Here is a 27,992-nt window from a genome sequence, read left to right as displayed (position 1 = left end):
GTTAACATTTTTATAACTTTAAACTAATTTCCTTAATATAACCCTAGATAATGTTTAATTTGGATAAAATACACATCATTTTGGATGAGATGGTGTTAAATGGCTGCATTGTGGAAACTAACAGGGCAAGAATTCTTGCCCCTCTACTAATTCTTGATAAGATGTCAGAAAGCTGAAAGGAAGCCTCTTCCAGACAACATGGATTTATCAGAAATGCGAGTACCGTGGAATACATCTCAACATCTGTAACCAAGAAGAATCTGGAAGACCACAATTACAAAATGGGGTATCCTTCCAAAGACATTATAAATCGGCGTTTCCCACAGTTCCTAAAAAGAAAACAAAGCTGTACTTTAAAATATGTAAAAGAAAAAAAATTTTTTTAAACTGAGAGAGAAGTTTTATATTCTAATTGTAAACATATCTTTCCCACTTCTTTAAATTCTGTTGACCCTTATTGGTCTATGCTTCTTTTTGCAAATCAAATTCAGGAATAGCAGGATGGTAGTGGGAAGAAAGTATGGCAGTTTTCTGTCAGCCAATAAAGTTTTAAAATTTAAACACAAGGCATTTTGAGTAATGCTGTTTTCTGAAGGCTGTCTTTTTTTTTTCTTTTTTTGAGAGGGAGTCTGGTCTAGCTCTGTCGCTCAGCGCATTCTCAGCTCACTGCAACTTCCACTTCCCGGAATCAAGCGATTCTCCTGCCTCAGCTTCTGAGCTGGGACTACAGGCATGCGCCACCACAAAAAATACAAAAATACAAAAAATTTTTGTATTTTTAGTAGAGATGGAGTTTCACCATGTTGGCCAGGCTGGTCTCAAACTCCTGACCTCAGGTGATCTGCCTGCCTCAGCCTCCCAAAGTGCTGGGATTACAGACATGAGCCACAGTGCCCAACTTCTGAAGGCTGTCTTATTCCTTTAAAAGACTTAGTAAAATTTACTTTTTAAGAGATGTGTGTGTGTGTGTGTGTGTGTGTGTGTGTGTGTGTGTATGTGTGTGTATTTGTGTGTATTTTTAAATGGAGTCTCACTCTGTCACCCAGGCCGGAGTGCAATGGCATGATCTCAGCTCACTGCAACCTCCACCTCTGGGTTCAAGCAATTCTCCTGCCTCAGCCTCCTGAGTAGCTGCGACTGTACGTATGTGCCACCACGCCTGGCTAATTTTTGTATTTTTAGTAGAGACGGTGTTTCACCATGTTGGCCAGGCTGTTCTTGAACTCCTGACCTCAAGTGATCCACCCACCTCGGCCTCCCAAATTGCTGGAATTACAAGCATGAGCCACCATGCCCAGCCAAGACGTGTTTTTTGTTGTTGTTGTTGTTGTTGTTTTGTTTTTTAAGAGAAGCGGGTCTTGCTGTGTTGTCCAGGCTGGACTGCAGTGGCTATTCACAGGCATGATCATGTTGTACTACAACCTTGAACTTTCCTGGCCTAGCTTTAAAATCTTTATAATGTGGGGCTGGTGCAGTGGCTCACACCTGTAACCCCTGCACTTTGGGAGGCTGAGGAATGAGGATCACTTGAGGCCAGAAATTCAAGACCAGCCTGGGCAACACAGACCTCGTCTCTACAAAAAATACAAAAATTAGCCAGGCGTGGTGGCACATACCTGTAGTCTCAACTACTTGGGAGTCTGAGGCAGAAGGATTGCTTGAGCCCAGGAGTTCGAGTCTGCAATGAACTATGATTGTGTCACTGCACTCCATCCTGTCTCGAAAATAAAGAAGTCTGAGTGCAGTGGCTCAGGTCTGTAATCCCAACACTTTGGGGGGCCAAGGTAGGAGGATTCCTTGAGCCCATTAGTTCAAGACCAGCCTGGGCAACACAGCAAGACCACATCTCTACAAAAAATTAATAATTAGCCAGGTGTGGTGGCTCATGCCTGTAATCCTAGCACTTTGGGAGGCCGAGGCAGGTGGATCACTTGAGGTCAGGAGTTTGAAACCAGCCTGGCCAACATGGTAAAACCTTGTCTCTACTAAACATACAAATATTTAGCCAGGCATGGTGGCAGGCACCTCTAATCCCAGCTACTCGGGAGGCTGAGGCAGTAGAATTGCTTGAACCCGGGACGCAGAGGTTGCAGTAGGCCGAGATCATGCCACTGCACTCCAGCCTGGGCAAGAGTGAGACTGTCTCTAAAAATAAATAAATAATTAATTAAAAAGTTAGCCAGCTGTGGTGGTGAGCACCTGTACTCCTAAGTACTCATGAGGCTGAGGTGGGAGGATTGATCAAGCCCAGGAGTTTGAGGCTGCAGTGAACTATGATCACAATGCTGCACTCCAACCTGGGTAATGGAGTGAGGCCCTGCCTCAAAAAAAACAAATCAAAACAAAAAAACTTTTATAACATGTACCTAACAAAGATTGCAGAGTTAAATTTTATTTGCCAGTTTGTAAAAGCCTTTGATACTCATTTTAAGGGCACTTAGTAATTACAATGCCATTATGTAATTAATTCTATAGAGAACATTACTTTCAAATAATGGATGGTCAGACATTGAGAGTCGCTACAGCTATCTTTTATGCCCCTTTTTTTGTTTGTTTTTTGGAGACAGCATCTCCCTCTGTCTCCCAGGCTGGAGTGCAGTGGTGTGATCACACCTCACTGCAGCCTCTACCTCCTGGGCGCAGGTGATCCTCCCACCTCAGCCTCCCAAGTAACTGGGACCACAGGCGCACACCTGCTCCACCCAGCTAATTTTTGTATTTTGTTGTAGAGATAGGGTTTCGCCATGTTGCCCAGACTGGTCTCAAATTCCTGCGGTCACATGATCCATCTGCCTTTGCCTCCCAAAGTGTTGGGATTACAGGCCTGAGCCACTGTGCCCAGTCTTTTTATGCCACATTTTAAAGGGTTTGCTTATTAATAAGCTTACTGTTAATGAAATGTAGTTCAAAGTTTAAAAGTAGAATGCAGTCAGACACGGTGGCTCATGCCTATAATCCCAGCACTTTGGGAGGCCAAGGTGGGTAGATCATTTGAGGTCAGGAGTTCAAGACCAGCGTGACCAACATGGTGAGACCCTGTCTCTATTAAAAATACAAAAAATTATCCGGGCATGGTGGCACATGCCTATAATCCCAGCTACTTGGGAGGCTGCGGTAGGAGGATCACTTGAAACCAGGAGGCAGAGGTTGCAGTGAGCTGAGATCGAGATTGTGCCACTGCACTCCAGACTGGGCAACAGAGTGAGACTCCGTCTCAAAAAAAAAAAAAAAAAGTGGAATGCAAGAAAATGTCTCTGTACAGATAGGCATGAATCCTTCTCTTCCTCCCTTTTACTCCTTTAACCCCTTCTCCTGCAATGTCTTGTAAATTACTGTCATTACAGAAGAGTAATGCACTGCATCCCCCCAAAACCTTTCTCTATGCTTTTGCTACCCAGTTAACAGAATATACACAACTGTCTTAGGCGAAAGTATGTACAATAATCCCTCTCTTATCCACTGTTTCGCATTCTGTGGTTTGTGTTACTCATGGTCAACTGAGGTCCCAAAATATTAAATAGAAAATTCCAGAAATAAACAATGTATAAGTTTTAAACTGCATGCCATTCTGAGTAATGTGATGAAATCTTGCACCGTCCAGCTTTGTCCTGCTCGGTCCTGCTCCATCTTGCCTGGGAGGTGAATGGTCCCTTTGTCCAGCATATGCATGCTGTATACACTCCCCACTTGACAGTCATTTAGTAACTGTCTTGGTTACCAGATGGACAGATCAAGAGAAGGGTGAGTACAGTACAATAAGGTCTTGAGAGAGACTACATTCATATATATTCATCTATATATAATTTTTCTTTTCTTTTTTTTTTTTTTTAAGACAGGGCCTCGCTCTGTTGCCCAGGCTGCAGTGCAGTGGCATGATTACGGCTCACTGCAGCCTCAACCCCCTGGGCTCGAGCGATCCTCCCATCTCAGCTTGTGTGCCACCCTACTGAGCTAATTTTTCTTATTTTTTGTAGAGACGAGGTCTCCATATGTTGCCCAGGCTGGTCTTGAATTCCTGGGCTCAAGCGATCCTCCTTACCTCAGCCTCTGAAAGTGCTGGGATTATAGGCATGAGCTACCACACCTGGCCATCTTTTGTTTTTTAAGAGATGAGGTCACTGTTAGGCTGGATTTGAACTCCTGGGCTCAAGTCATCCTCCTGCTCAGCCTTCCAAGTAGCTGGAGCTATAGGTGCACACCACCATGCCCAGCTTCCACATAACTTTCTTACAGTATATTGTAATAATTGTTCCATTATTGTTAATCTTAGTGTGCCTAATTTATAAACTTTATCATAGGTATGTATGTATACAAAAAAACATTCTCTCTCTCTCTCTCTCTCTCTCTCTATATATATATATGATTTGGTACTATCCTCAGTTTCAGATATCCACTGGGGGTCTTAGAACTTATCCCCCAAGAATAGGGAGGTCTATATACATGTATGTAGGGGTGGGAGGTCAGGTACAGTGAAGAAAGTAGAAATCTTTTTTCTTTAACTATAGACAGGGTCTCACTATGTTCCCCAGGCTGATCTCAAACTCCTGGGCTCAAACAATCCTCCCACCTCAGCCTCCCAAAGTGCAAGGATTACAGGCATGAGCTACCCTGCCCAGCCAAAATCTATTTTTGGTATATTAAGATACAGTCCCAGCCTATGGAATGATCCAATAGTTCATTCTTCTGTGACACTCCAGCCTCTAAAATAGGACATAAATGCATAAATGCATTTTTTTTTTCTTTTTTGAGACAAGAGTCTTGCTCAGTTGTCCAGGCTGAAATGCAGTGGCATGATCTCAGCTCACTGCCACCTCCGCCTCCCGGATTCAAGCAATTCTCCTGCCTCAGCCTCCTGAGCAACTGGGATTACAGGCGTGTGCCACCACACTGGACTAATTTTTGTATTTTTAGTAGAGATGGGGTTTCATCATGTTGGCCAGGCTAGTCTCAAAACCCTGACCTCAAGTGATTCGCCCGCCTTTGGCTTCCCAAAGTGCTGGGATTACAGGTGTGAGCCACCGCGCCTGGCCAAATGCACATTTCAGAGATATCATTCAGCACTGTTCTGTTTGGTTTGTCTGTGTATTGTGGGCAGTAGGCAGAGGAGCCTTTTTTTTTATCCTCTTCTAAAAATCCACTTGCAGTATCAAGGTTTATATCTGTAAAAACGCAGAAAGTCAGTAGAGGACTCCAAACCCAAGTTGTTTTTGGACTCGTTCAGGAAGGCAAAAGGAAGGCTTCAACCTGTGGGAACAATTAGTGGTTTGTGTGTACAGATACACCTTTGTATCAAGTAGCCAAGGTCTGGGGAAAGCCCAGTCTAGACCAAAGTGCTATGAAGGCCTTTCTGAGACACAGTAGTTGGGCAACACTGTCCTAGTTGGTAGGTACTTAATCAGTAGCACATTCAGGTAACTGCTGAAACTGGTACACCAGAGTAGCTAGGGAGTGAACAAAATTAATTTTGGGGTCACACCAAAATAGTAGTTGAATTACATCTTGGCACAGATTTTAGAACCTTGAGAGAATAACAGTTGAAAAAAAATAGTTGGTAGGTATCATAGGAAACAATATTTAAGAACTTACAGTTGAGGTGGAGACCCCAGTAGATGTCTCAGAACACTTGACTCATGCGTATCTGTACTTACAGGCTGTGTCTCCATCTAACTTCACTAAGATGCTTTAAGTGACTTTTCATACTTACATTTGGTCAGCCTTACCTTGTTCTTCGATTTTTTCTGAGGAAGACTCCTAATATTTCAAAAACAGCTACGATTGTATGTAAACTTTTTGTTTTTATTTGAGTTTCACTCTTGTTGCCCAGGCTGGAGTGCAATGGCACGATCTCGGCTCACTGCAACCTCTGCGTCCTGGGTTCAAGTGATTCTCCTGCTTCAGCCTCCAGAGTAGCTGGGATTACAGGTATGTGCCATCACGCCCAGCTAATTTTTGTATTTTTAGTAAAGACAGGGTTTCACCATGTTGGCCAGGCTGGTCTCAAACTCCTGACCTCAGTTGATCCACCCTGCTTGGCCTCTCAAAGTGCTGGGATTACAGATGTGAGCCACCGTGCCCTGCCCGATTTTATGTAAAGCTATCAACTTATCTGCTGTAGCCACTTGCTAGACCAGGGTTCAGCAAACTTTTTCTGTAAAGGGCCAAATAGTAAATATTTTAGGCTTTGTGGGCCATATGGTCTCTGCCAACTACTCAATTCTGCCATTGTAGTGCAAAAGCAACCATGTAAATGAATGAACGTGGCTGTGTTTGTGACACTGAAATTTAAATTTCATAATTTTCACATAAAATATTATTCTTTTGATTTTTTCCCCCAACAATTTTAAAATTTTAAAGTCATGCTTAGCCATAGGCCATTCAAAAACATGCAGCAGGCCATAGTTTGCTAACCCTGGTGCCAGGCTAGTCTTGGTAAAAGCTGACTACTGATAGATATCTTAGAGACTAGTAATTATAGCAGAAGGTATCTCTTATAGGAAGAGAATTTGCCTTTTAAACAGTCAGTATTCGGCAATTTCAAACATGCTTTTGGTTCCTTAAAAAACATGTGAGCCAGGTGTGGTGGTACACATCTGTAATCCCAGCTACTCCAGAAGCTGTGGTGGGAGGATTGCTTGAACCTAGGAGTTTGAGACCAGCCTGGGTAACACAGCAAGACCCTATCTTTAAGGAAAAAAAAAAAAAAAAGAAGAAGCTATTTGGCTAAATCAGGCCTAGTGTCATTCCTTTCACTTATAAGCACAGATATGGTAATAACTGGAATTTGGAAAATCCACTTTGGAATTTGGAAATACAGTCCCTTCTTCAAAACCACAAAACAGCAGTATCTTTGTGTTTTCTTTTGACACTAACACAACATTTAAAAATCATTCTTGGATCTTTCTTACATCCTCACTTTACATATCCCTGCAGATATAATAGTTGTGGATCTGGTGTTTTTTAAAACAATTAACACAAGTAACTGGTCAGTTCTAGCTGAGGCATACTTTAAAACTGAACCCAACCGTTGGATCACAAGTGTGTGAATATATATTTCTTCTAGTCTTTCAATTTTAATAACCGTATTTACTATAGAAAAACACATTTCTTTATGTAGTAATTTCAGAAAACTGTGGATGATTCAAAATGACAAGTACATGGTAAAGCTCTGAAGTCTGATGATTGCACTGAAATAGTCAAACGACACAGTTTTGTACGCTGCAAACATTTTAATCATTATTGTTGAGCATACATTTTGGAAATTTTTTACTTCAAACGGCAACAAGTTAAATAAATGTTTATAATATACAAAGAAAATACAACCAAAAGTAAAACTTGCTTTAAGTGTGCCTTGCACTTAGACCAGTGTTTTCCCCCCTTAATACATCTTTATTTTTGAGCTGCACAAACACACTTAAGACTTTGATCTTCATAGTACGGCATTTAGCAAATAAAAATATACTCCCACCTTAAAGAAATAAAAGGTTGGTGCATGATTATATGCCAAACAAAGAGAGAACACTAGAATACTCTTGATAGTGCAGGCATCATTAAAAAGGAAAAGAAAAAGCTTGAGATGCTCATTAATTCTCTATGTTTTAAGGAAGCAGGATTTTTGACCAAGTAGCTTAAAAGCCAGCAAAACAGGGATCAGTGACGGCAACTGTAGTGTATGGAGTATGAAATGACAAACTTTACACAAATACACTGTTAGAAATTTACCAGTGAACACTGAAGATCTGAGAAGCTGCTCTTTGGAACAGTCAAGTAGGACCACCTTATTCCAGTCACATAAGCCCTTGTAAAGTAACACAGTGTTCTGTGCTATATACTTGCTGGCTGGGTAGTTACAGGATTTGTTTTGTCATTAGCAGCTAACAAACTTATTCCACATGTTCTTAAAGCCTTAATGGTGGAAAAAAAGGCAAGTGTCATTAGCGTGGAGGATCATATACTTCTCTGCACATAAACACAAGAGGCTTCACTAGTATTTTTAAAGTCTCTGATGTCTCCCATTGCACTGCAAACCTCAATTGAGATGAAAGCCTTTCTCCATTGTAGCAGCTAGCAGGCGCTCTCTCATGATCTCCTCGGAAGAATATTCAGGCAACTTAAGGTAATGCACACATGTATTGACTGATGGATAGCTTGCATCAGTAGCGTCAACCTACAGCAAGAAAGCAAACACAACAGAAGACCATGAGTTTAAATACTTCTTTCTTTCGAAAGTAAAGTAACTAAATTTCATTTGGATTCCCAATTAGCCACAGAGCTTGTACCTTGCGTACAACCGTGAGCCTGGGATGCAGGTTAGCCAGTCCACCTGGGGGTAGAGTTGAACAACCAGTGGTAAACTGCAAGAATGCTTTCCTTTCATCAGAAGACATGCCACATAAAACCCTCACAAACCTCAGGAAACCAGGGCTAAAAGAACAAAAATATAGTTATACTGAGTTGACTGCAGATTTAAATGAAAATCACTACCACTACTTTGTCAGCCAGCAACAAGCCCCCTAAAAAACAATAACCTCACACCAGAAGAACAACACATCTAGAGACTCTTGGGTAAGTATGCAATGGGCTAAGACAAGCTACTTTAAAAATATCCCTGGCCAGGTGTGGTGGCTCATACCTGTAATTCCAGCACCTTGGGAGGATGAGGCGGATGGATCACCTGAGGTCAGGAGTTTGAGACCAGCCTGATGAACATGGTGAAACCCCATCTCTACTAAAAATACAAAATTAGCTGGGCATGGTGGCGCATGCCTGTAATCCCAGCTACTTGGGAGGCTAAGGCAGGAGAATCGCTTGAAACTGGGAGGCAGAGGTTTCAGTGAGCCGGGATTATGCCATTGCACTCCAGCCTGGACAACAAGAGTGAAACTACATCTCAAAAAAAAAAAAAAAAAAAAAAAATATCCCTCAAAGCCTGTCTTGCACTTATAAATTGTAAGAACTAAAAAATACTGATGGTGTATGGGGTCCATCTATTATGCAACAAAGTCAGTAAATCATAAAAACATAGGATGCATTTGCAAAATCATTCCAAATATGGATAAATATACCAAAGGGGATCTGAAAAAATCGATTTTTGTTCCAGCAAAATAATTATCTTGTGATAAATTTGTGTAATGAAATAGTAAATGAACTATATGCCAGAACATGGATAAATCTCATGATCATGTTACTCAAAAGAAACCAGACCACAAAGAAAACACTACATGATTTTACATTAAAAGTTCAAAAGCAAGCAAAACTGATCAACATATGGTGATTAAATTAACAGAAAAGAATATCGTGGGAAGGGGGATTTTTGAAGTTGCTTCATATTCTGGATACCAATTATATAGGTGTGTTCATTTTGAGAAAATCCTCTAAACTGTATATATGACGTGTGTACTTATCTGTTATATTCAATAAAAAGTTTAATATAAATGTAGTATAGCCTAACAGCTTACAATTTACCAAATTTTAAAAATGAACAATTAAAACACAATGAGAAAAGGAATCAACATCAACCATGATGTCAGTTGTCTTTTTTTTTTTTTTGAGATTGAGTTTCACTCTTGTTGCCCAGGCTGGAGTGCAATAGCACGATCTTGTCTCACTGCAACCTCCACTTCCTGGGTTCAAGTGATTCTCCTGCCTCAGCCTCCCGAATAGCTGGAATTACAGGTGTCTGCCACCACGCCCAGCTAATTTTTGGTATTTTTAGTAGAAACAAGGTTTCACCATGTTGGTCAGGCTGGTCTCAAACTCCTGACCTCAAGTGATCCGCCCGCCTTAGCCTCCCAAAGTGCTGGGATTACAGGTGTGAGCCACTGCGCCCGGCCTGATATCAGTTGTCTTTTTGTATCCTCCCAGCCTTATCAATGGATATGCATTCTGGTCACTGTGAGACACCACTGCTTTCTCACTTACTTTATGAATGTAATTCATTGAGTTATAGTTTACTTTAGAGAACCTGTCACTTGATTTGGGGAATATAAATAATTTTGTTGATCTTAGAAAATAGTATCACATACCTGTCACGTGTATAACCCAGCTTAGGTTCAGTGTAATTGATAATATCTTCTGCTGCCCAGGATGGTGACTGGTTTCCACAAAGAATCATTTGGACTTCTTCATGGCTGAAGGAACTTAACTTCTCCATTGGAAAAACTTTATTAAACCCATCTACATCATACATGTACAGAAACACAAAAAACATACAACTCAGTTTCCAAGTTATGATTCCAAAATACCAAATTTCAAACCAAAATACCCATTATCAAAATCAATCTAAGTATCTATCAAGGAATGAATGTGTAAAGAAAATGTGGTATATATACACAATGGAATACTATGCAACCATGAAAAAGAATGAAATCTTTTCATTTGTAGGAACATGGGTGGAACTGGAGGTCATTATATTAAGTGAAAAAAGCCAGGCACAGAAAGACAAGCATCACATATTCCCACTCATATGTGGGAACTTAAAAAGTTGATCTTGGCCAGGCAAGGTGTCTCACACCTGTAATCCCAGCACTTTGGGAGGCCGAGGCAGGCAGATCACCTGAGGTTGGGAGTTTGAGACCAGCCTGACCAACATGGAGAAACCCCATCTCCACTAAAAATACAGAATTAGCCGGGTGTTGTGGCACATGCCTGTAATCCCAGCTACTCAGGAGACTAAGGCAGGAGAATTGCTTGAACCTGGGAGGTGGAGGTTGCCGTGAGCCGAGATCGTGCCATTGCACTCTTAGCCTGGGCAACAAGAGCAAAAACTCCGTCTTAAACAAACAACAACAAAGTTGATTTCATAAAGGTAAAGAAAAGGATGATATCAGAGGCTGGGAGTGTTGCATGTGGAGGTGGATGAAGAGAGGTAGTTTAATGAGTACAAACTTACAATTAAATAAAAGGAGTAAGTTCTAAGGTTTTCTAACATAGTAGGGTGACTATAGTTAACAGTCATATATTGTATATTTCAAAGAAGCTAGAAGAGAATAATTTTAATGTTCCCAACACAGAGAAATGATAAATGTCCAAGATGATGGATATCCTAAATACCGATTTTTACCATTACACAATTTATGTATCAAAATGCCCCATAAACATGTACATATATTATGTAACAATTAAAAAATACTCATTACCAATGAAATGGACAGAAGATGAATATTCAACATTCATAAATGTTTGAATAAACAAGCATAAATTAAGACAGCTTTTTTTTTTTTTTTTTGAGACGGAGTCTCACGCTGTTGCCCAGGCTGGAGTGCAGTGGCGCGATCTCGGCTCACTGCAAGCTCCGCCTCCTGGGTTCACGCCATTCTCCTGCCTCAGTCTCCTGAGTAGCTAGGACTACAGGCGCCCGCCACCGCGCCCGGCTAATTTTTTGTATTTTTAGTAGAGACGGGGTTTCACTGTGGTCTCGATCTCCTGACCTTGTGATCCGCCCGCCTCGGCCTCCCAAAGTGCTGGGATTACAGGCTTGAGCCACCGCGCCCGGCCTGTTTTTTTTTTTTTTTTTGAGACGGAGTCTCCCTCTGTTGCCCGGGCTGGAGTGCAGTGGCCGATCTCAGCTCACTGCAAGCTCCGCCTCCCGGGTTCACGCCATTCTCCTGCCTCAGCCTCCCGAGTAGCTGGGACTACAGGCGCCCGCCACCTCGCCCGGCTAGTTTTTTGTATTTTTTAGTAGAGACGGGGTTTCACCATATTAGCTAGGATGGTCTCGATCTTCTGACCTCGTGATCCGCCCGTCTCAGCCTCCCAAAGTGCTGGGATTACAGGCTTGAGCCACCGCGCCCGGCTAATTAAGACAGCTTGAAATTAAAACTGTTTGGGAGGCCGAGGCGGGCAGATCGCGAGCGCAGGAGATCGAGACCATCCTGGCTAACACGGTGAAACCCCTTCTCTACTAAAAATACAAAAAATTAGCCTGGCGTGGTGGTGGGCGCCTGTAGTCCCAGCTACTCCGGAGGCTGAGGCAGGAGAATGGCGTGAACCCAGGATGCAGAGCTTGCAGTGAGCCGAGATCGCGCCACTGCACTCCAGCCTGAGCAACAGAGTAAGATTCTGCCTCAAAAAAAAAAAAAAAAAGAAAAAAGAAATCCCTGCTTAGCCGGGTGCGGTGGCTCAAGCCTGTAATCCCAGCACTCTGGGAGGCCGAGATGGGCGGATCACAAGGTCAGGAGATTGAGAGCATCCTGGCTAACATGGTGAAACCCCCGTCTCTACTAAAAAATACAAAAAACTAGCCGGGCGAGGTGGCGGGCGCCTGTAGTCCCAGCTACTCCGGAGGCTGAGGCAGGAGAATGGCGTAAACCCGGGAGGCGGAGCTTGCAGTGAGCCGATATCTGGCCATTGCACTCCAGCCTGGGCGACAGAGCGAGACTCTGTCTCAAAAAAAAAAAAAAAGAAATCCCTGCTTATTACAAATGTGGAGAGAGAACATTCAGTTGCTATGGTCAGTATGCAAATTCTTGTTACTACTCAGTCTGGAGTTCGCCAGCAGTTTCTGTCATACAAGTCAGGCAAAACTGTGTTCTCATTTTCAAAAGTGATTTACCATATAATATACTCGTTCCCATCATGATTCTTTCATGGTTTAATTCATCCTGATCAAGTAATCTAGAATGTATGCAACCTATGTCCACTTTCTTTCTTTCTTTGTTGAGGCAAGGTCTCCCTCTGTTGCCCAGGCTGGAATGCAGTGGCACAAACATGGCTCACTGCAGCCTCAGCCTCCCACGCTCAGACTATTCTCTCACTTCAGCCTCACAGCTGGCTGGGACCACAGGCACATGCCACCACATCTGGCTAATTTTTTAAAAAATGTTTTGTAGAGATGGGGTCTTGCCGTGTTGCCCAGGCTGGTCTTGAACTCCTGGGTTCAAACGATCCTCCTGCTTCAGCCTCCCAAAGTGCTGAGATTATAGGCGTGAGCACCACCACACCCGACAACCAGCAATTCTTTTTTTTTTTTTTTTGCGACAGAGTTTTGCTCATCACCCAGGCTGGAGTGCAATGGCATGATCTCGGCTCACCGCAACCTCGCCTCCTGGGTTCAAGCGATTCTCCTGCCTCAGTCTACCGAGAAGCGATTCTCCTGCCTCAGTCTACCGAGTAGCTGGGATTACGGGCATGCGCCACCATGCCCAGCTAATTTTGTATTTTTAGTGGAGATGGGGTTTCTCCATGTTGGTCAGGCTGATCTTGAACTCTCAACCTCAGGTGATCTGCCCGCCTCGGCCTCCCAAAGTGCTGGGATTACAGGCGTTAGCCACTATGCCCAGCCAACCACCAGCAATTCTTGACCATAATTTCAACTGTCTCAAAGTCAAAGGAGAGCAATTATGCTAAAAATCCTTTAAAATTACCTCTAAAGGCTTCCATTTGTTTCTGAATACCTGTATGCATACAAAAGTCAAACATCAAATCCACATATTCTTCTGCATTATCCATTGTTATCATCTGCAAAAGAAAATCTGTCAGTATCTAGAAATATTTCAGGAGTGTCTAGTACAACTGGCTTTGCTAAGAGGATATTTCAGAACTTTTTTTACCTCATCTTCACCACTTGGCTTGAGATCCACAGCTGTGAAACCATATATTCTTGAGGAAGGGCAAAACTGGAAATTTAAACTGGGAGGACAAAAAAGATTAAATTAACTGACATGCAGCTACTACTAAGGGTGTTTAATTTTTATAACATGACTATCATCTGCCATCAGTGGGTACAAGAGAAAAAATTAAATAAATATAATAACATGGCTATCAAAACCATAATTCCCAGCCCCCTCCTCCTCCAACAAAATCAGTACACCAGCTTAGAAGAAGTTGAGGCCTTTTTAAATGCAATATTCTATGGACAAAATCTACTAGGCCAGCTGTTACCAAATCTGTCTGGCTTTGCGAAGATTGCATGAAACCACCTTTCTATATTTTACTTCTAACTTATGGCACAAAATTAATTAACTAAAAATTTTGCAATTAATTATGATGGCAACGTTTATAAGTCTTTTAGGAAGAAACTGTTGCTTCACTGAAGTCAATCATGCTATGTACAAAAATATGCATTAAAAAAAAAAACCTTGACTATATAACCATTTATCAAACACAGCTTACCAACATTATCAGCAAACATTAAAAAAAAAAAAAAAAAGGCCTTGCAGTTAACCTAAAACCACAGCTGAAGATATGATAATTACCTGTACATAAAGTAACAGTTTTATCAAAAGATCTGCAGCATCTCAGCTACTACAGCCATTGGTGATAAAGCTGACATACCAACCAATTTTTGAGCTTTGCAAAGTGGGCCATATATTAGCAGATGAATTTGTCAAAATATTGTTGACTCTAGACATTTTACACAGGCATATAAATTCACATTGGCTAAGTCAGGTAATCTTCTAAAGGTCTGATAATTAATAAACTAATATTCTAGTATTCTGAGTGTTGTCTTTATAATATTAAATCAAGGTTCAAGTCGATCATCAGTATTTCCTACAGCATATTACTGTTTTTGACAGACTGTTTTCTCATATATTGCAAATCAGTGAGGACAAAGAAACAAAAGCTTTAGAACTTATTCATCCATTGGATTGAAGAATGTACATATAATGCTTACCCTAAATCCTCTATGCTAAGTGGAGGCCCAGAACCTGATGGATTCTTCAGCACTAGTTCCTGTAATTTTGTGTTCTTCTCATCTTCAGAAAGACCTTTGTTGCTTAAAATTTGGCGCCTCTTGATAGCAAGGTCTTTAATTTCTTTTAAAAATCTGGCTCTGTGTGGGTTTACTAATTCAAAGTCTTCCCAAGTCAAAATTCCATTAAACCAAGCCGGGGGTTTTGGTTTAGGGGGATCAAGAATAAATTCTGATTTTGAATCCTCTTCAAAGCTTCCTACTGAGAGTGAATCATGACCTTCTTCTGTAGAAGCTTCAGACTGACTTTCAGTACAGTGTAAGTCTCTATCACCTCGTGACTCATAAATCAGTTTACTCATATTGCTTTTAATGTCACCCATACACATAAGTTTAAAAAAAGGTTTAGAAATAGGTAAGTCCACAAGTCTATTGTCTTGAATGCATTTGGCCAAGAAAATTCCAAGGAAATGAAACAGTTTCGTGATCCTTTCAAGCTCATCACTATCCTGTGGAAATGGTGCCGTGAACAGTCCACATGACCTCTGCACATAATATCCAGGAGGTTTCAATCCACCTCCAAGATCAACCTAATTTTTTAGAGGGTGAAATGCAAATAAAATTAAACAAAAGGTAATAGAAACTAAGCCTATCATCATCTAAGAAAAAAATCCATAAACTAAACATCTTCATGAATTTGGCTATCTAAAAGTATGTAATTTTATTAAATAGCTTTTGGTGACTAAATTTTATCGCTTTAGAAATATTTTAGTTGTATCAAGATTATTCAATAATAAAAGTAGAGTCAGAAACCTGGCTTATGTTCTGAACACATAACCTATTTTTAACACTTTTGAAAACAGAGTCACAACTCAAGTCACAAAATAAGAAATATTCTTACGTGACGAGATTCATCATCTGGAAAATTATCATCACAAAGCCAAGCTCCCAAGTCAGTTCTCTGGAATTCCGCTGCCACCAGAGCATAAAACTCTAATGTGGGTCCCAAGCCAGTTCCTTCTTCTCCTAAAAACTCAACCTAAAATATGAACAAATAAATTGTGGGTTAAAATAAACTTAAAGTTTGGGGTATTTTTAAAATAATCTAATTCTTGCCAAAATTTATCATATCTGATCCAGTAATATACCTTTTTTCAAAATAGCAGTGTATATATTATAAACAGCATAGGAGTGTTATTGTAATTTTTCTGAAGAGTCCACCTGTACACTATTACATGCTTAAGCACTGTGCTAAGCATCATTCACACATTTACTTCTCACGACAACCCTGCAAAATAATTATCTCCTTTTTACACCAAAGGAAACCAAATCTCACATAAGGAGGTGAAATAATTTGCTTGAAGAAATGATGGTGTACAGATTTTTGTGTGTGTCTGTGTGACACCAAAGCCTAAACTCTTCCACTTTTTTACTTTTCTTGAGACAGAGTTTCACTCTTATTGCCCAGAATGGAGTGCAATGACACAATCTCAGCTCACTGCAACCTCTGCCTCCCAGGTTCAGGCAATTTTCCTACCTCAGCCTCCCAAGTAGCTGGGATTATGGCATGCACCACCATGCCTGGCTAATTTTGTATTTTCAGTAGAGACAGTTTTACTGTGTTGGTCCGACTGGTTTCAAACTCTTGACCTCAGGTGATACACCCACCTCGGCCTCCCAAAGTGCTGGGATTACAGGCATGAGCCACTGCGCCTGGCCTCTTCTGCTTATTTCTGAGTTAAAGACGCTTTAAATCATTTTTGCAACAGGAAGAGCATGGACAAAAATCTTTAAAGTGATTGCATAAAGTATCATAAAAACTATAGCATATGGTTAAAAAAAAAGATTATCTAAATTAGAAGAATGTAAGCAGCTGGGCATGGTGGCTCATGCCTGTAATCCCAGCACTTTGGGAGGCCGAAGCAGGTGGATCACTTGAGCCCAGGAGTTTGAGACCAGCCTGGGCAACGCAGTGAGAACTTGTCTCTATTAAAAAAAAAAAAAAGGAAGAAGAAGAAGAAGAAGAACGTAAGGGTAGGAGGAATAACACAATGAAAGTCTGTATATAAAGTGAAAGACGTAAAGCTTTGGACATCTTCTAGAGATGTATCATATTTCTTGCAATTAGTTTATGATCCAAAAGTTAAAAACAAACCAATTGGTTTCACCCCTGTGACAGGAGAGGTATTTCCACTCTTCCTCATATGGGGAATACTGTGTATACGAAATATAACCAACAATGTCCACAGTAACATTTCTAAACTAAATATATTAAATTTCATACTGCCATTTGCTATAACATCTCTCAACACAGACCAGTGATATAATACCAAGCACAATTTAAGTGAAACAATATTACAAAACCAAGTGCTCCCAAAATATCCAACAGTGCAGTTTAATATAAGGGTCAAAAAGAATCCCTTGTGAGTACTATTATTTTAGTCCAACTTTGTTATGAAATACGTAGAAGCCCTCAGGCAGAACAAGCACTTTGCCGCCTCAAGAGTGGAGATCTTCTTTGTTGCTCATTAATGGCGCAAGACCTAACCCCTAAGGAGGTGGACTGACATCCTCTTATGAAAAAGATGCTCTGCCAGAGAAGGCTTCTGCTGACAGAATAGGAAAATCCCTCTTCATGTTTACCTACCACAGTTTTTAATGCAGTGAAGACACATTGGGCTGGTTCCCTAAGTGTCATTCCTGTTCCCTAAATCTAATTTTATGAGATTACCTCAAGAACTGATTTCCGATCTGCATGTATTTGCATGACATTCTCAGCCCATTCCATCAGTGATTCGCCACGTGGAACCTTTACTCTTTCATGCTTGAGACGACCAACTCTAAACTCTCCAGGGTCATCTCGCCTAACACTGCTTGTGGTTCTCGTTCGTTCCACAGTGGCTTCACGTCGGTTTTGTAACCACACTATTGCTCTGAAATAGAAAAATATCTATGAGCTGCAGCATATATTAACAGCTGAATGTACTACTAAACCAGCAACAGAATTCAAAGATTTAAGAAATTAAAAAATAGTATTTTATCAGGTGATTTTTAAAACACAGTAATCTTTTTTGTTACATAAATTGCTTCCTTTCACAAGTAAAAATATATGAAACTCCTTTTATTATAATCTGCCTTAAGCAAACTGAGAAAGTACTGGGTCTGTGTTTTCCCTCCTTATTTTAGCAGTTCAATAAAAATAAAAATCTGTTGTCCAGCCCCCAACATCATTCAAAAAAAGGACAAATGTTTCCTATCGGAGAAATTTAAAAATGATTAAGCTATCTTTCAGACTGAAAGCTGTCAGGCCTCTGAGCCCAAGCTAAGCCATCATATCCCCAGTGACCTGCACATATACATCCAGATGGCCTGAATCAACTGAAGATCCACAAAAAAAGTGAAAATAACCTTAACTGATGACATTCCACCATTGTGATTTGTTTCTACCCCACCCTAACTGATCAGCGTACTTTGTAATCTACCCCACCCTTAGGAAGGTTCTTTATAATCTCCCCCACCCTGAAGAAGGTTCTTTGTAATTCTCCCCACCCTCGAGAATGTACTTTGTGAGATCCGCCCCCTGCCCCCAAAACATTGCTCTGAACTCCACCGCCTGTCCCCAAACCTGTAAGAACCAATGATAATCCCACCACCCTTTACTGACTCTTTTCGGACTCAGCCTGCCTGCACTCAGGTGAAATGAACAGCCATGCTGCTCACACAAAGTCTGTTTGATGGTCTCTTCACATGGACACGTGAGACAAAGGCCACCATCAATTATAATTTTAAAACAATTTTTCTTTTCTGTTTTTTTGAGATGGAGTCTTGCTCTGTCACCCAGGCTGGAGTACAGTGGCATGATCTCAGCTCACTGCAACCTCCCTATCCCAGGTTCAAGTGATTCTCCTGCCTCAGCCTCCCCAGTAGCTGGGATTACAGGTACGTGCCACCATGCCTGGCTAATTTTTGTATTTTTAGTAGAGACGGGTTCTGCCATGTTGCCCAGGCTGGTCTTGAACTCCTGGCCTCAACTGATCCACCCGCCTCGGCCTCCCAAAGTGCTGGAATTACAGGCATGAGCCGCCACACCCGGCCACATTTTCTTTGTTTTAATAACAATCCATTTATGGTGGGAGGAAGAACCAATAATTAGGAATAAGAAGCTGAAGGTTCTATTCTCATGTGTGCTACTATTTTTTCATGATCTTAGGCAAATTAACTAAGTACGTGCAGAATCAATTTCCTCATTTATAAAACAGAAATTATTATCAATGCCAGTTATCACAACATGCCTATAGTTCTATGTATATAAATGCTTTGTAAACGGCATTAAATGGTACAAAAATGTAACTATCAAGGAAGAAACACAGTTTAAATTATAACTTTTTTTTAACAATTATTTTGAAAGAGTACTTAAACAATCATTCAACAAAATATTTATTGAGCACCTACAGTGAGTGAGTCTTGCTCTGTCGCCCAGGCTGGAGTGCAGTGGTGCAATCTTGGCTAACTGCAACCTCTCCCTCCCGGGATCAAGCAGTTCTTATGCCTCAGCCTCCTAAAAAGCTGGAATTATGCCCAGCTAATTTTTGTGGGTTTTTTTTGTAGAGATGGGGTTTCGCCATGTTGTCCAGGCTCGTCTCGAAATCCTGGCCTCCAGTGATGTGTCTGCCTTGGCTTACCAAAGTGCTGGGATTATAGGCATGGGCCACTGTGCCCAGCCTGGAAACAGAAACTTCTTAAATGTTTTCTTTTTTTTTGGTAAATTATTTCTTCCATGATTATTCAGAGGGACTATCTTCAAACCAGTACAAATATTTCGTAAATAATATCAGACCATTTTCTAACCAATTGAGTAATTTGTTGCACAATAAGCCATCGCACATCTTTCAGCAAGAAATACATTAAATTTGAATAGTAAAGACACTACACAATTAGGCTTAGGACACAATTATAGTTTGCCTTAAATATTTCTTTGGGGGAGAGGACACCACACTTCTACTCAATGAAGAGAAACATTTTTACGGTCCAGAGGTCTTTTATTTTTTATTTTTTTGAGACGGAGTCTTGCTCCATTGCCCAGGCTGGAGTGCAGTGGCGTGATCTCGGCTCACTGCAAGCTCCGCCTCCCAGGTTCACACCATTCTCCTGCCTCAGCCTCCCAAGAAGCTGGGACTACAGGCGCCCGCCACCACGCCTGACTAATTTTTATTTTTAGTGGAGACAGGGTTTCACTGCGTTAGCCAGGATGGTCTCAATCGCCTGACCTCGTGATCTGCCTTCCTCAGCCTCCCAAAGTGCTGGGATTACAAGCGTGAGCCACCGCACCTAGCTATTTTTTTTAAACATTATGCATGAATTCACAGAGAAGAGGTTCCAGCAGCTCAGGCTCCTTTCCCTTGGTTTTCACACAGTGTTCTTCTCGGGGTGAAACAGGCTGGCACTTCAGGTAAATGCAGGTACCTTTCTCTTTGGCTTCCTTTTTTTTCTGATCATTTTCCTTCATGCATTTCAGGAAGCTATCTCGGCTCTTAGAGTGCTTAATGTGCTTAATATGCACATTAATTCTCTTGGTAAGAATCTTGCCCTTGTTTGTTTACAACAATGAATGCACCTGTAATCCCAGCCACTCAGGGGGGCTGTGGCAGGAGAATTACTTGAACCCGGGAGGCGGAGGCTGCAGTGAGCCAAGATCATGCCAATGCACCCCAGCCTGGGCAACAAAGCGAGACAAAAAACAAAAACAAAAAAACAATGCCAACAGCATGCTGGGTAACACTGTAGACTCTTCCCATTTAGCGACAGTAACACTTGTGGGGCATTCCTTTTTGAACAGTACCCATTCCCTTAATGTCTACAATGTCACCTCTCTTTTAGATCTGCATATATGTGGCCAAAGGAACAATTCCATGTTTTCTAAAAGACCTAGAGAACATCTATCGGGTATCTCTCCTCCTTTCCTTTGGATTAGTCATTTTGGTGAATTACTAGAAGATTGGTGGTTTAGACCAAAAGGCAATGCTGACTATTCTTCATAGGAATACAAGATAATATATCCCCTCTATCAGTCCTGACAGTATAGTTGTATTATTTTCAACTTATATAACATAAAAACATACTTATTTTAAAAACATAAAAAGATGTACTTAAGGTAAACAATCATCTCACCTAACAGGAAACTGAGAAAGTACTGGGTCTATATTATGATTTATAAATTTAGCATTATTACAAAGAAACCATATATCAAATCCACAACTTTTAAAGATATGACTGTATCAAGTGTTATGCAGCATTAGGTGATTTGGTTGTTGTGAAACATCATCATCTTACCTTGAGGCACCAAATGCTGTACATGTGAAATAAAGCTGTCTAGTTTCAAATGGTATTAGAAAAGGACATTTGCTGGTTAACTGTTCACACCAGTCTGGCAGAGCCCCACTTGCCAATGCCAATGGTTCCTGTGAATTAACAAATAACAATGTCTTAGTGCTATAAGGCATTCATGCATGCATTCATTCATTCATTCATTTTTGAGACAGAGTCTCACTCTGTTGCCCAGCCTGGTGTGCAATGGTGCGATCTCAGCTCACTGCAGCCTCTGCTTCCTGGGTTCAAGTGATCCTCCTGCCCTAGCCACCCAAGTAGCTGGGATTACAGGCGTGTGCCACCATGCCCAGCTAATCTTTGTATTTTCAGTAAAGCCGGGGTTTCGCCATATTGGCCAGGCTGGTCTCAAACTCCTAGCCTCTAACAATACACCCGCCTTGGCCCCCACAGTGCTGGAATTACAGGCGTGAGCCACCACACCTGGCCCTATAAGGCAATTATTAAAAATGACCAAAAGAAAAGAAGAGTCAATTCTAAACCTGTAATTAGGAAATAAATGCAAAGGACCATATAGCTCAAATTACCAATCAGAGGGAAGGGAAAGATGGTGAGAGGTAGAAAAGAAAGTAAAGGGAATATTAGGAAAAGTCCAACAGTAATAGAATGAAGAGTTCAGCTATCTGATTTTATTACCTCAATCTGCTGTAGTATTTTTGTTGTAATTTTTTTGCTAGTGAATTCATCTGGTGGAAAAGTAAACTGAGGCTGTTCATCACCATCTATAAAATTAATTAATAAAATTAATAAAAATATAAACTGACTTGCTTTAAAACTGCTATAGAAATGAAACAAGGCTTCTTACAGACCTTCCTGGGATATTCTTGAATAAGGGTCACTTGCAACTATATACAGAATACGCAGAAGCTGAAGGACGTCTTCTACTCCACAAGAGTTCTGTCCATTGCCTGCTTTGGCCTGAGGTTGTTCTTTTGTTAAATTAAGAATATCACTACTTTGAAGAGTAGAAATGGCCCCCTGGTTTAACCCAGACTTTGTTCCATGCTCACAAAAATCCTATAGAAACAATTAGAAAACCTGGCCATTAATCACATTTTCAAGAAAAACAGTGTATCATTCTATCAATACTACTATGAAAGGGTTGGAATTTTTTAAAGTGCCTTCTTTTTAAATAAAAACATAACACAAGACATAAATCAAGGCATTCTAAACCATTAAAATTCCCAAATAAAATATAACCACTCAAGCCATGGTCAAAGTCTGTATTCAGATTCAATGCTACAAGCCATATTTGAAATTTTAGAATTTGTGCATTAACAGTGTTAATTCAACCTCATTTTAAAAATTATGTCTCAATGAACTGCTGTTCCTTAAGAAGCTTCCAAAGCTGCAAAACAAAGCATAAAGCCACTTGCAATCAAAATAGTGTTTTGATGCCAATATATACCTTATATGCAGCTATGAGCTGAGAACAATTTCTGTTTTTCCTAATACTTTTATTAGTGCCGGTTAATTTCCAGTGACGCAGGAAAGCAGCGTCTGCATTCTTCTGCAGGTAGGTTATCAAGTCATTCTTTGGTAATTCATCAGTGCCAAGGTACTGCTCCACATGCTCTATAGACCAGCAACCCTACAACAGGAAAAACCAAATGTTGGCCTTTCCCAATTACAAAGTCTATGATATTTCACATGCATTACATGAGGTAGCTTTAAGATCATGCACTTACCCTAATCTAAAGAATTCCATGTTAGTCATTATTCCCTTCAATATTCAACTGCAATACTGTGTTAGTTTTACTATCTTTCTTCTTTTTACTAAATAGCCAAGAGTAAGACCAATTTTCCAAAAATAACTTACCATTTTTCCATTTTCCTTTTCTTTATCAGAATCCTTCATTTCTCTGTACATGATTCTAAACATGAAGATATTCAAGTTAATTCACATATAATTTGTGATTATTTTCAATAAGGCTTCAATTCTTTTTAAAAAAATGAACATCATTTACTAGACATATGTCTGCACTGAACACTGAACTCAAGAATTCTTTTTTTCTGTATATTTTGTAGAGATAAGGTTTTGCTATGTTGCCAGGCTGGTTTCAAACTCCGGGTTTCAAGCAATGCTCCTGTCTTGGCCTCCCAAAGTGCTGGGATTAAGGTGTGTCACGACACCCAGCCTCAAGGAGGATTTTTAAGAAAAAATGTTAATTCGTTAAACGTAAGGGCAAAGTAGCAGAAACCATATTCCTGAATTACGATTTATAAATTTAGCATCATTACAAAGAAAGCATATATCAAATCTAGAACTTTCAAAGATATGACTGTATCAAGTGTTACACAGCATTACGTGATCTGGTTGTTGTGAAACATCATAGAGTGCATTACACAAAACAAAATGGTATAGCCTACTATCTATCTAGGCTGTGTCTTATAGCCTATTGTTCCTAGGCCACAAACCTTAACAGCATTTATCAGTGTACTGAGTACTACAGGCAACTGTAACACAATAGTATTTGTGTAAATAAACATAAAAAAGGTACAGTAAAAATATGGCTTTATAATCTTATGGGACCCCTGTCATACATGGTCCATCACTGACTGAAAAGTTGTTATATAGCACATGGCTATAACTGTTGTAAAAATACAATGGGATAAGAAACAGGTTCTCTGTGTCTAGATGGAATGAAGGATAGAAATAACAATGATCAGGAGTGCTTATGTTTAAATAAGGCAGTTGAGATCAATTTTGAAACTGCAATAAAAATTGAAGGGAGGTTTTTCTAGCTCTTGGGAACTTAGAGAAAAAAATAGAAGGGCAGGAGAATACCATTATGAATTTCTGTTCTCTCTCAAAAGGACCTACATTACTTTTATTGACCATTATATAAGATTATCAGTGATGTTAAGAGAACATCAGAAAATATACTCATGGAAGTGAAGTTACAGTAAGAATGACGATATAATTTATTATTATTAAATAACAAATATTGGCCGGGCGCGGTGGCTCAAGCCTGTAATCCCAGCACTTTGGGAGTCCGAGACGGGTGGATCACGAGGTCAGGAGATCGAGACCATCCTGGCTGACACGGTGAAACCCCGTCTCTACTAAAAAATACAAAAAACTAGCCGGGCGAGGTGGCGGGCACCTGTAGTCCCAGCTACTCGGGAGGCTGAGGCAGGAGAATGGCGTGAACCCGGGAGGCGGAGCTTGCAGTGAGCGGAGATCCGGCCACTGCACTCCAGCCTGGGCGGCAGAGTGAGACTCCGTCTCAAAAAAAAAAAAAAAAAAATATATATATATATATATATAGTATAGATAACATTTACTGAGCACTTAATATATCCTAGGGAGTACTGAAAACACTTTGCAGGTCAAGCACAGAGGCTCAACACCTGTAATCCCAGCACTTTGGGAGGCTGAGGTGGAGGGATCACTTGAGCTCAGAAATTCGACAACAGCATGGGCAACATGGCGAAAACTCCATCCCTACAAAAAATACAAAAATTAGCTAGGCCTGGTGGTGCACACCTGTAGTCCCAGCTATTCAGGCGGCTGAAGTGGGAAAATCAACTGAGCCTGTGGAGTTTGAGGCTGCAATGAACCATGATCGCACCACTGCACTCCACTGCACTCCAGCTGGGCAACAGAGAGAGACCTTGTCTCAGAAAAAAAGAAAAGTAAAGAAAACACTTTATACATATTAATTCATTAATTCCTTACAACCACTCTCATTTTATAGATTAGGAATGTGAGGCACAAAAATGTTAAAATAAATTTACCCTAAGTCATTGATAATTATTTGTACAAAGAAAGGCAGGTGTTAACCCACACACCCCCAAAATAAAGAACAGAAATAAAATATTTAGTACTCATATTAGTCGAAGAATTCAAATGACACTCTTCTCAACAATTACGTTAAGAAGCTAGTGTAGATTGTAAATGTCCTTCTGCTTCTAAAACTTAATCATTCTACACCAAGAGTCCCAAACACTATTATCTGTTCCTGTAAGCCACAGAACAAAAACCAAATCTTTTCTGTTCCTATAATCCAAACTAAACACAATGCTTCTTGGCTCATACACTAGGGCATTATCTATCAAAACATTAAGTTAAAATTTCTTACGTGTATGTGGGCTCCCAAATACGCCTAAGTTTATCTGATTTCACATTGCCATTACAGGACAATTGAAGCAATTTTTGTACATAGTAAAAGATGGTTGATCTGAAATTGGTGAGTGGTAATTCAACTTCACGAGTCGTTCCAAGACCTGTTACTTTCAAAGTGAGGGCTAATCGAGGTGACGGAGTACATTCGACTTCTTCCAAGAGCTCTGAATGAGGTGTCCCTAAAAATTTGGAAGATATGTGAAAAACAATTATACTAAAACAAGCAGTCCAAGAAAGGTCACTATACTAGGCGACAAGGCTACATGAAATCCAAACCCCTCTGCCATACATTAGCTAAAGGATGTCAGCTACTTAAGACTCTAGGCCTTGACATTTTTGTTTTCTGTTTCTTTTTTTTTTTCTTTTGAGATGGAGTCTTGCTTTGTTGCCCAGGCTGGCATGCAGTGGCACGATCTCAGCTCACTGCAACCTCCGCCTCCCAGGTTTAAGCAATTCTCCTGCGTCAGCCTCCCAAGTAGCTGGGATTATAGGTGCTCACCACCACATCTGGCTAATTTTTGTATTTTTAGTAAAGATGGCGGGATTTCACCATGTTGTCCAGGCTGGTCTCGAACTCCTGATCTCAAGTGATCCACCCTCCTCAGCCTCCTAAAGTGCTGGGATTACTACAGGCATTAGCCACTGTGCCCAGCCTGTTTTCCGTTTCTTTTTAATGGGAATAATTACACCTATGTTACTGAAAGAGTGCTAGAGGAGAATACATGTGTATGATAGAGAGCTCTCTCGTTTTTATATGAAAATAATACTAACTGTATGAATACTTAGGAAACATTTTAATTTTATAAAGAGGCCAAGAGCGGTGGCTCATGCCTGTAATCCCAACACTTTGGGAGATCGAGGTGGGTAGGTCACTTGAGGTCAGGAGTTTGAGACAAGCCTGGGCAACATAGTGAACCCCGTCTCTACCAAAAATGCAAAAATTAGCTGGACATGGTGGTGCCCGCCTGTAGTCCCAGCTACTCAGGAGGTTGAGGCAGGAGAATCACTTGAACCTGGGAGTGGAGGTTACAGTGAGCTGAGATCACACCCCTGCACTCCAGCCTGGGTGACAGAACGAGACTCCATCTCAAAAAAAATTTTTTTTATATAAATGAGAAAACTATCCATACTCAGAGAAAACCACACATTCTGGGGCCAATGACGTGTCAACCTTTTATCACACTGAATAACTGCATCATGAGGTAAACACATATACACACACAAATATAATTAGTTTCATCATATATTTGAAGAATGCTCTCATATTTTATTAGCTCATGAATGTTTTCTTCATTATCATGATCGTCCTCTAAAATATTATTTCTTTCACTGCACAGTATCCCACTGTACCTAAACAGAGGCATATCCCTGTTACTGGACATAATTAAGGTCATTTCCAATTTTTTAAAAATATAAATACTTCTGCAGTCACCTATGTGTACAAAACGGGATACAGAGCTAGTATTTAAAATTACCATAGGCAAAAACACATTCTCAAAAGATACAAAATATACTGGTAGAGAGCGCTACAAAAAGTTTGTACCTATTTATACTCTCTAAAATATGTTTTCCTTTTTTATAATTAATTTTTTTCTCTGAGATCCAAAGAAACAAGATTCTCCTTTTTGAAGGACTCTTAGAACAAACACCTTGATTCAGTCTATCTATCCTCCTCAAAGAACATTTATACTACAGAGTATACTTACTTTCATATTTAATACAGGTATCTTTTTTTTTTTTTTTGAGACAGAGTCTCACTCTGTCACCACCCAGGCTAGAGTGCAGTGGCATGATCTCGGCTCACTGCAACCTCTGACTCCCGGGTTCAAGCAATTCCTCCTGCCTCAGCCTCCTGAGTAGCTGGGATTACAGGCGTGCGCCACCAAGCCCGGCTAATGTTTGTATTTTTAAGTATAGATGGCGTTTCATCATGTTGGTCAGGTTGGTCTTGAACTCCTGACCTCGTGATCTGCCCGCCTCAGCCTCCCAAACTGCTGGGATTACAGGCGTGAGCCACTGTGGTCAACCCTCCTCGCTTAATCGTCAATTTAAATCTTTGTTAAGGATAATTTACTGATTATAATAGCTGACATTTATTGAGGCACACATCAGGCAGCACACTAAGCACTTTACATACCTTACTTCATTTAAGCTTTTTAACTATCTTGTCCAACAGGGACCTTTATTCTCTCATGTAAGAGATGAAGAAATTCAAGCTTAGATAGTTTTGGTGACTTACCCAATGTATCCGTTTCCTACTGCTGCTATAAAATATTACCACAAATTGGGTGGTTTAAAACAACACAAACTTGCCAGGCACGGTGGCTGATGCCTATAATCCCAGTACTTTGGGAGGCTGAGGTGGGTGGATCACTTGAGGTCAGGAGTTCGAGACCAGCCTGGCCAACGTGGTGAAACCCCATCTCTACCAAAAATACAAAAATTAGCTGGGCATGGTGGTGCGTGCCTGTAATCCCAGCTACTCAGGAGGCTGAGGCAGGCGAATCGTTTGAACCTGGGAGGTGGAGGGTGCAGTGAGCCAAGGCTGTGCCACTGCACTCCAGCCTGGGTGACAAAACAAGACTCCATCTCAAAAAAAAACAAAAAAACTACCACAAATTTATTATCTCATAGTTCTAGAGGTCGAATGTCTAAAATGGATTTGCAGGGCTTCATTCTTTCTAGAGTCTCTACAGAAGAATGTTTCCTTGCCTTTTCTAGCATCTAGGGGCTGCCCACATTCCTTGGCTCATTGCTTGTCGTCACTCTGACTCCTGTTTCCTTAGTCACGTGTTCTTCTCTGACTCCTGCCTCTTGTGATTACACTGTGTCCACTTGGATGATCCAGGA

General features: G+C 40.7%; 2 protein-coding genes across 8 annotated transcripts in view; one reads left to right on the top strand and one right to left on the bottom strand.

Moving 5' to 3' along the window:
- The window catches only part of LOC105477930 (adaptor related protein complex 4 subunit sigma 1), an 80,096-nt gene extending 76,535 nt beyond the window's left edge, over positions 1–3,561 (top strand). For both annotated transcript variants that reach the window (XM_071100374.1, XM_011734798.3), the window contains exon 6: positions 48–3,561. In XM_071100374.1, coding sequence (XP_070956475.1) covers positions 48–176 — 129 coding nt within the window. In that variant the 3' untranslated portion in view covers positions 177–3,561. The remainder of the gene's footprint in view (positions 1–47) is intronic.
- A 3,804-nt stretch (positions 3,562–7,365) lies between these two features.
- LOC105477935 (HECT domain E3 ubiquitin protein ligase 1) overlaps positions 7,366–27,992 on the bottom strand; it is a 111,682-nt gene continuing 91,055 nt past the window's right edge. For 5 of the 6 annotated variants that reach the window (XM_011734805.3, XM_011734807.2, XM_011734804.2 and 2 more), the window contains 14 exons: positions 25,099–25,321; positions 22,833–22,887; positions 22,422–22,604; positions 21,823–22,030; positions 21,650–21,735; positions 20,960–21,087; positions 17,361–17,562; positions 15,531–15,668; positions 14,612–15,219; positions 13,548–13,626; positions 13,362–13,455; positions 10,023–10,173; positions 8,277–8,421; positions 7,366–8,164 (listed from right to left, as the gene is read on the bottom strand). In XM_011734805.3, the coding sequence (XP_011733107.1) occupies positions 8,027–8,164; positions 8,277–8,421; positions 10,023–10,173; positions 13,362–13,455; positions 13,548–13,626; positions 14,612–15,219; positions 15,531–15,668; positions 17,361–17,562; positions 20,960–21,087; positions 21,650–21,735; positions 21,823–22,030; positions 22,422–22,604; positions 22,833–22,887; positions 25,099–25,321 (2,438 nt within the window). In that variant the 3' untranslated portion in view covers positions 7,366–8,026. The remainder of the gene's footprint in view (positions 8,165–8,276; positions 8,422–10,022; positions 10,174–13,361; positions 13,456–13,547; positions 13,627–14,611; positions 15,220–15,530; positions 15,669–17,360; positions 17,563–20,959; positions 21,088–21,649; positions 21,736–21,822; positions 22,031–22,421; positions 22,605–22,832; positions 22,888–25,098; positions 25,322–27,992) is intronic. The other variant, XM_011734808.2, reaches the window with a different exon arrangement.

Source organism: Macaca nemestrina, chromosome 7 (genome assembly GCF_043159975.1).
Source record: "Macaca nemestrina isolate mMacNem1 chromosome 7, mMacNem.hap1, whole genome shotgun sequence".
In the NCBI taxonomy this organism is placed as follows: Eukaryota; Metazoa; Chordata; class Mammalia; order Primates; family Cercopithecidae; genus Macaca; species Macaca nemestrina.
Note: the sequence above shows the minus strand (reverse complement) of the source record. Positions and strands in the feature narration are given on the sequence as shown.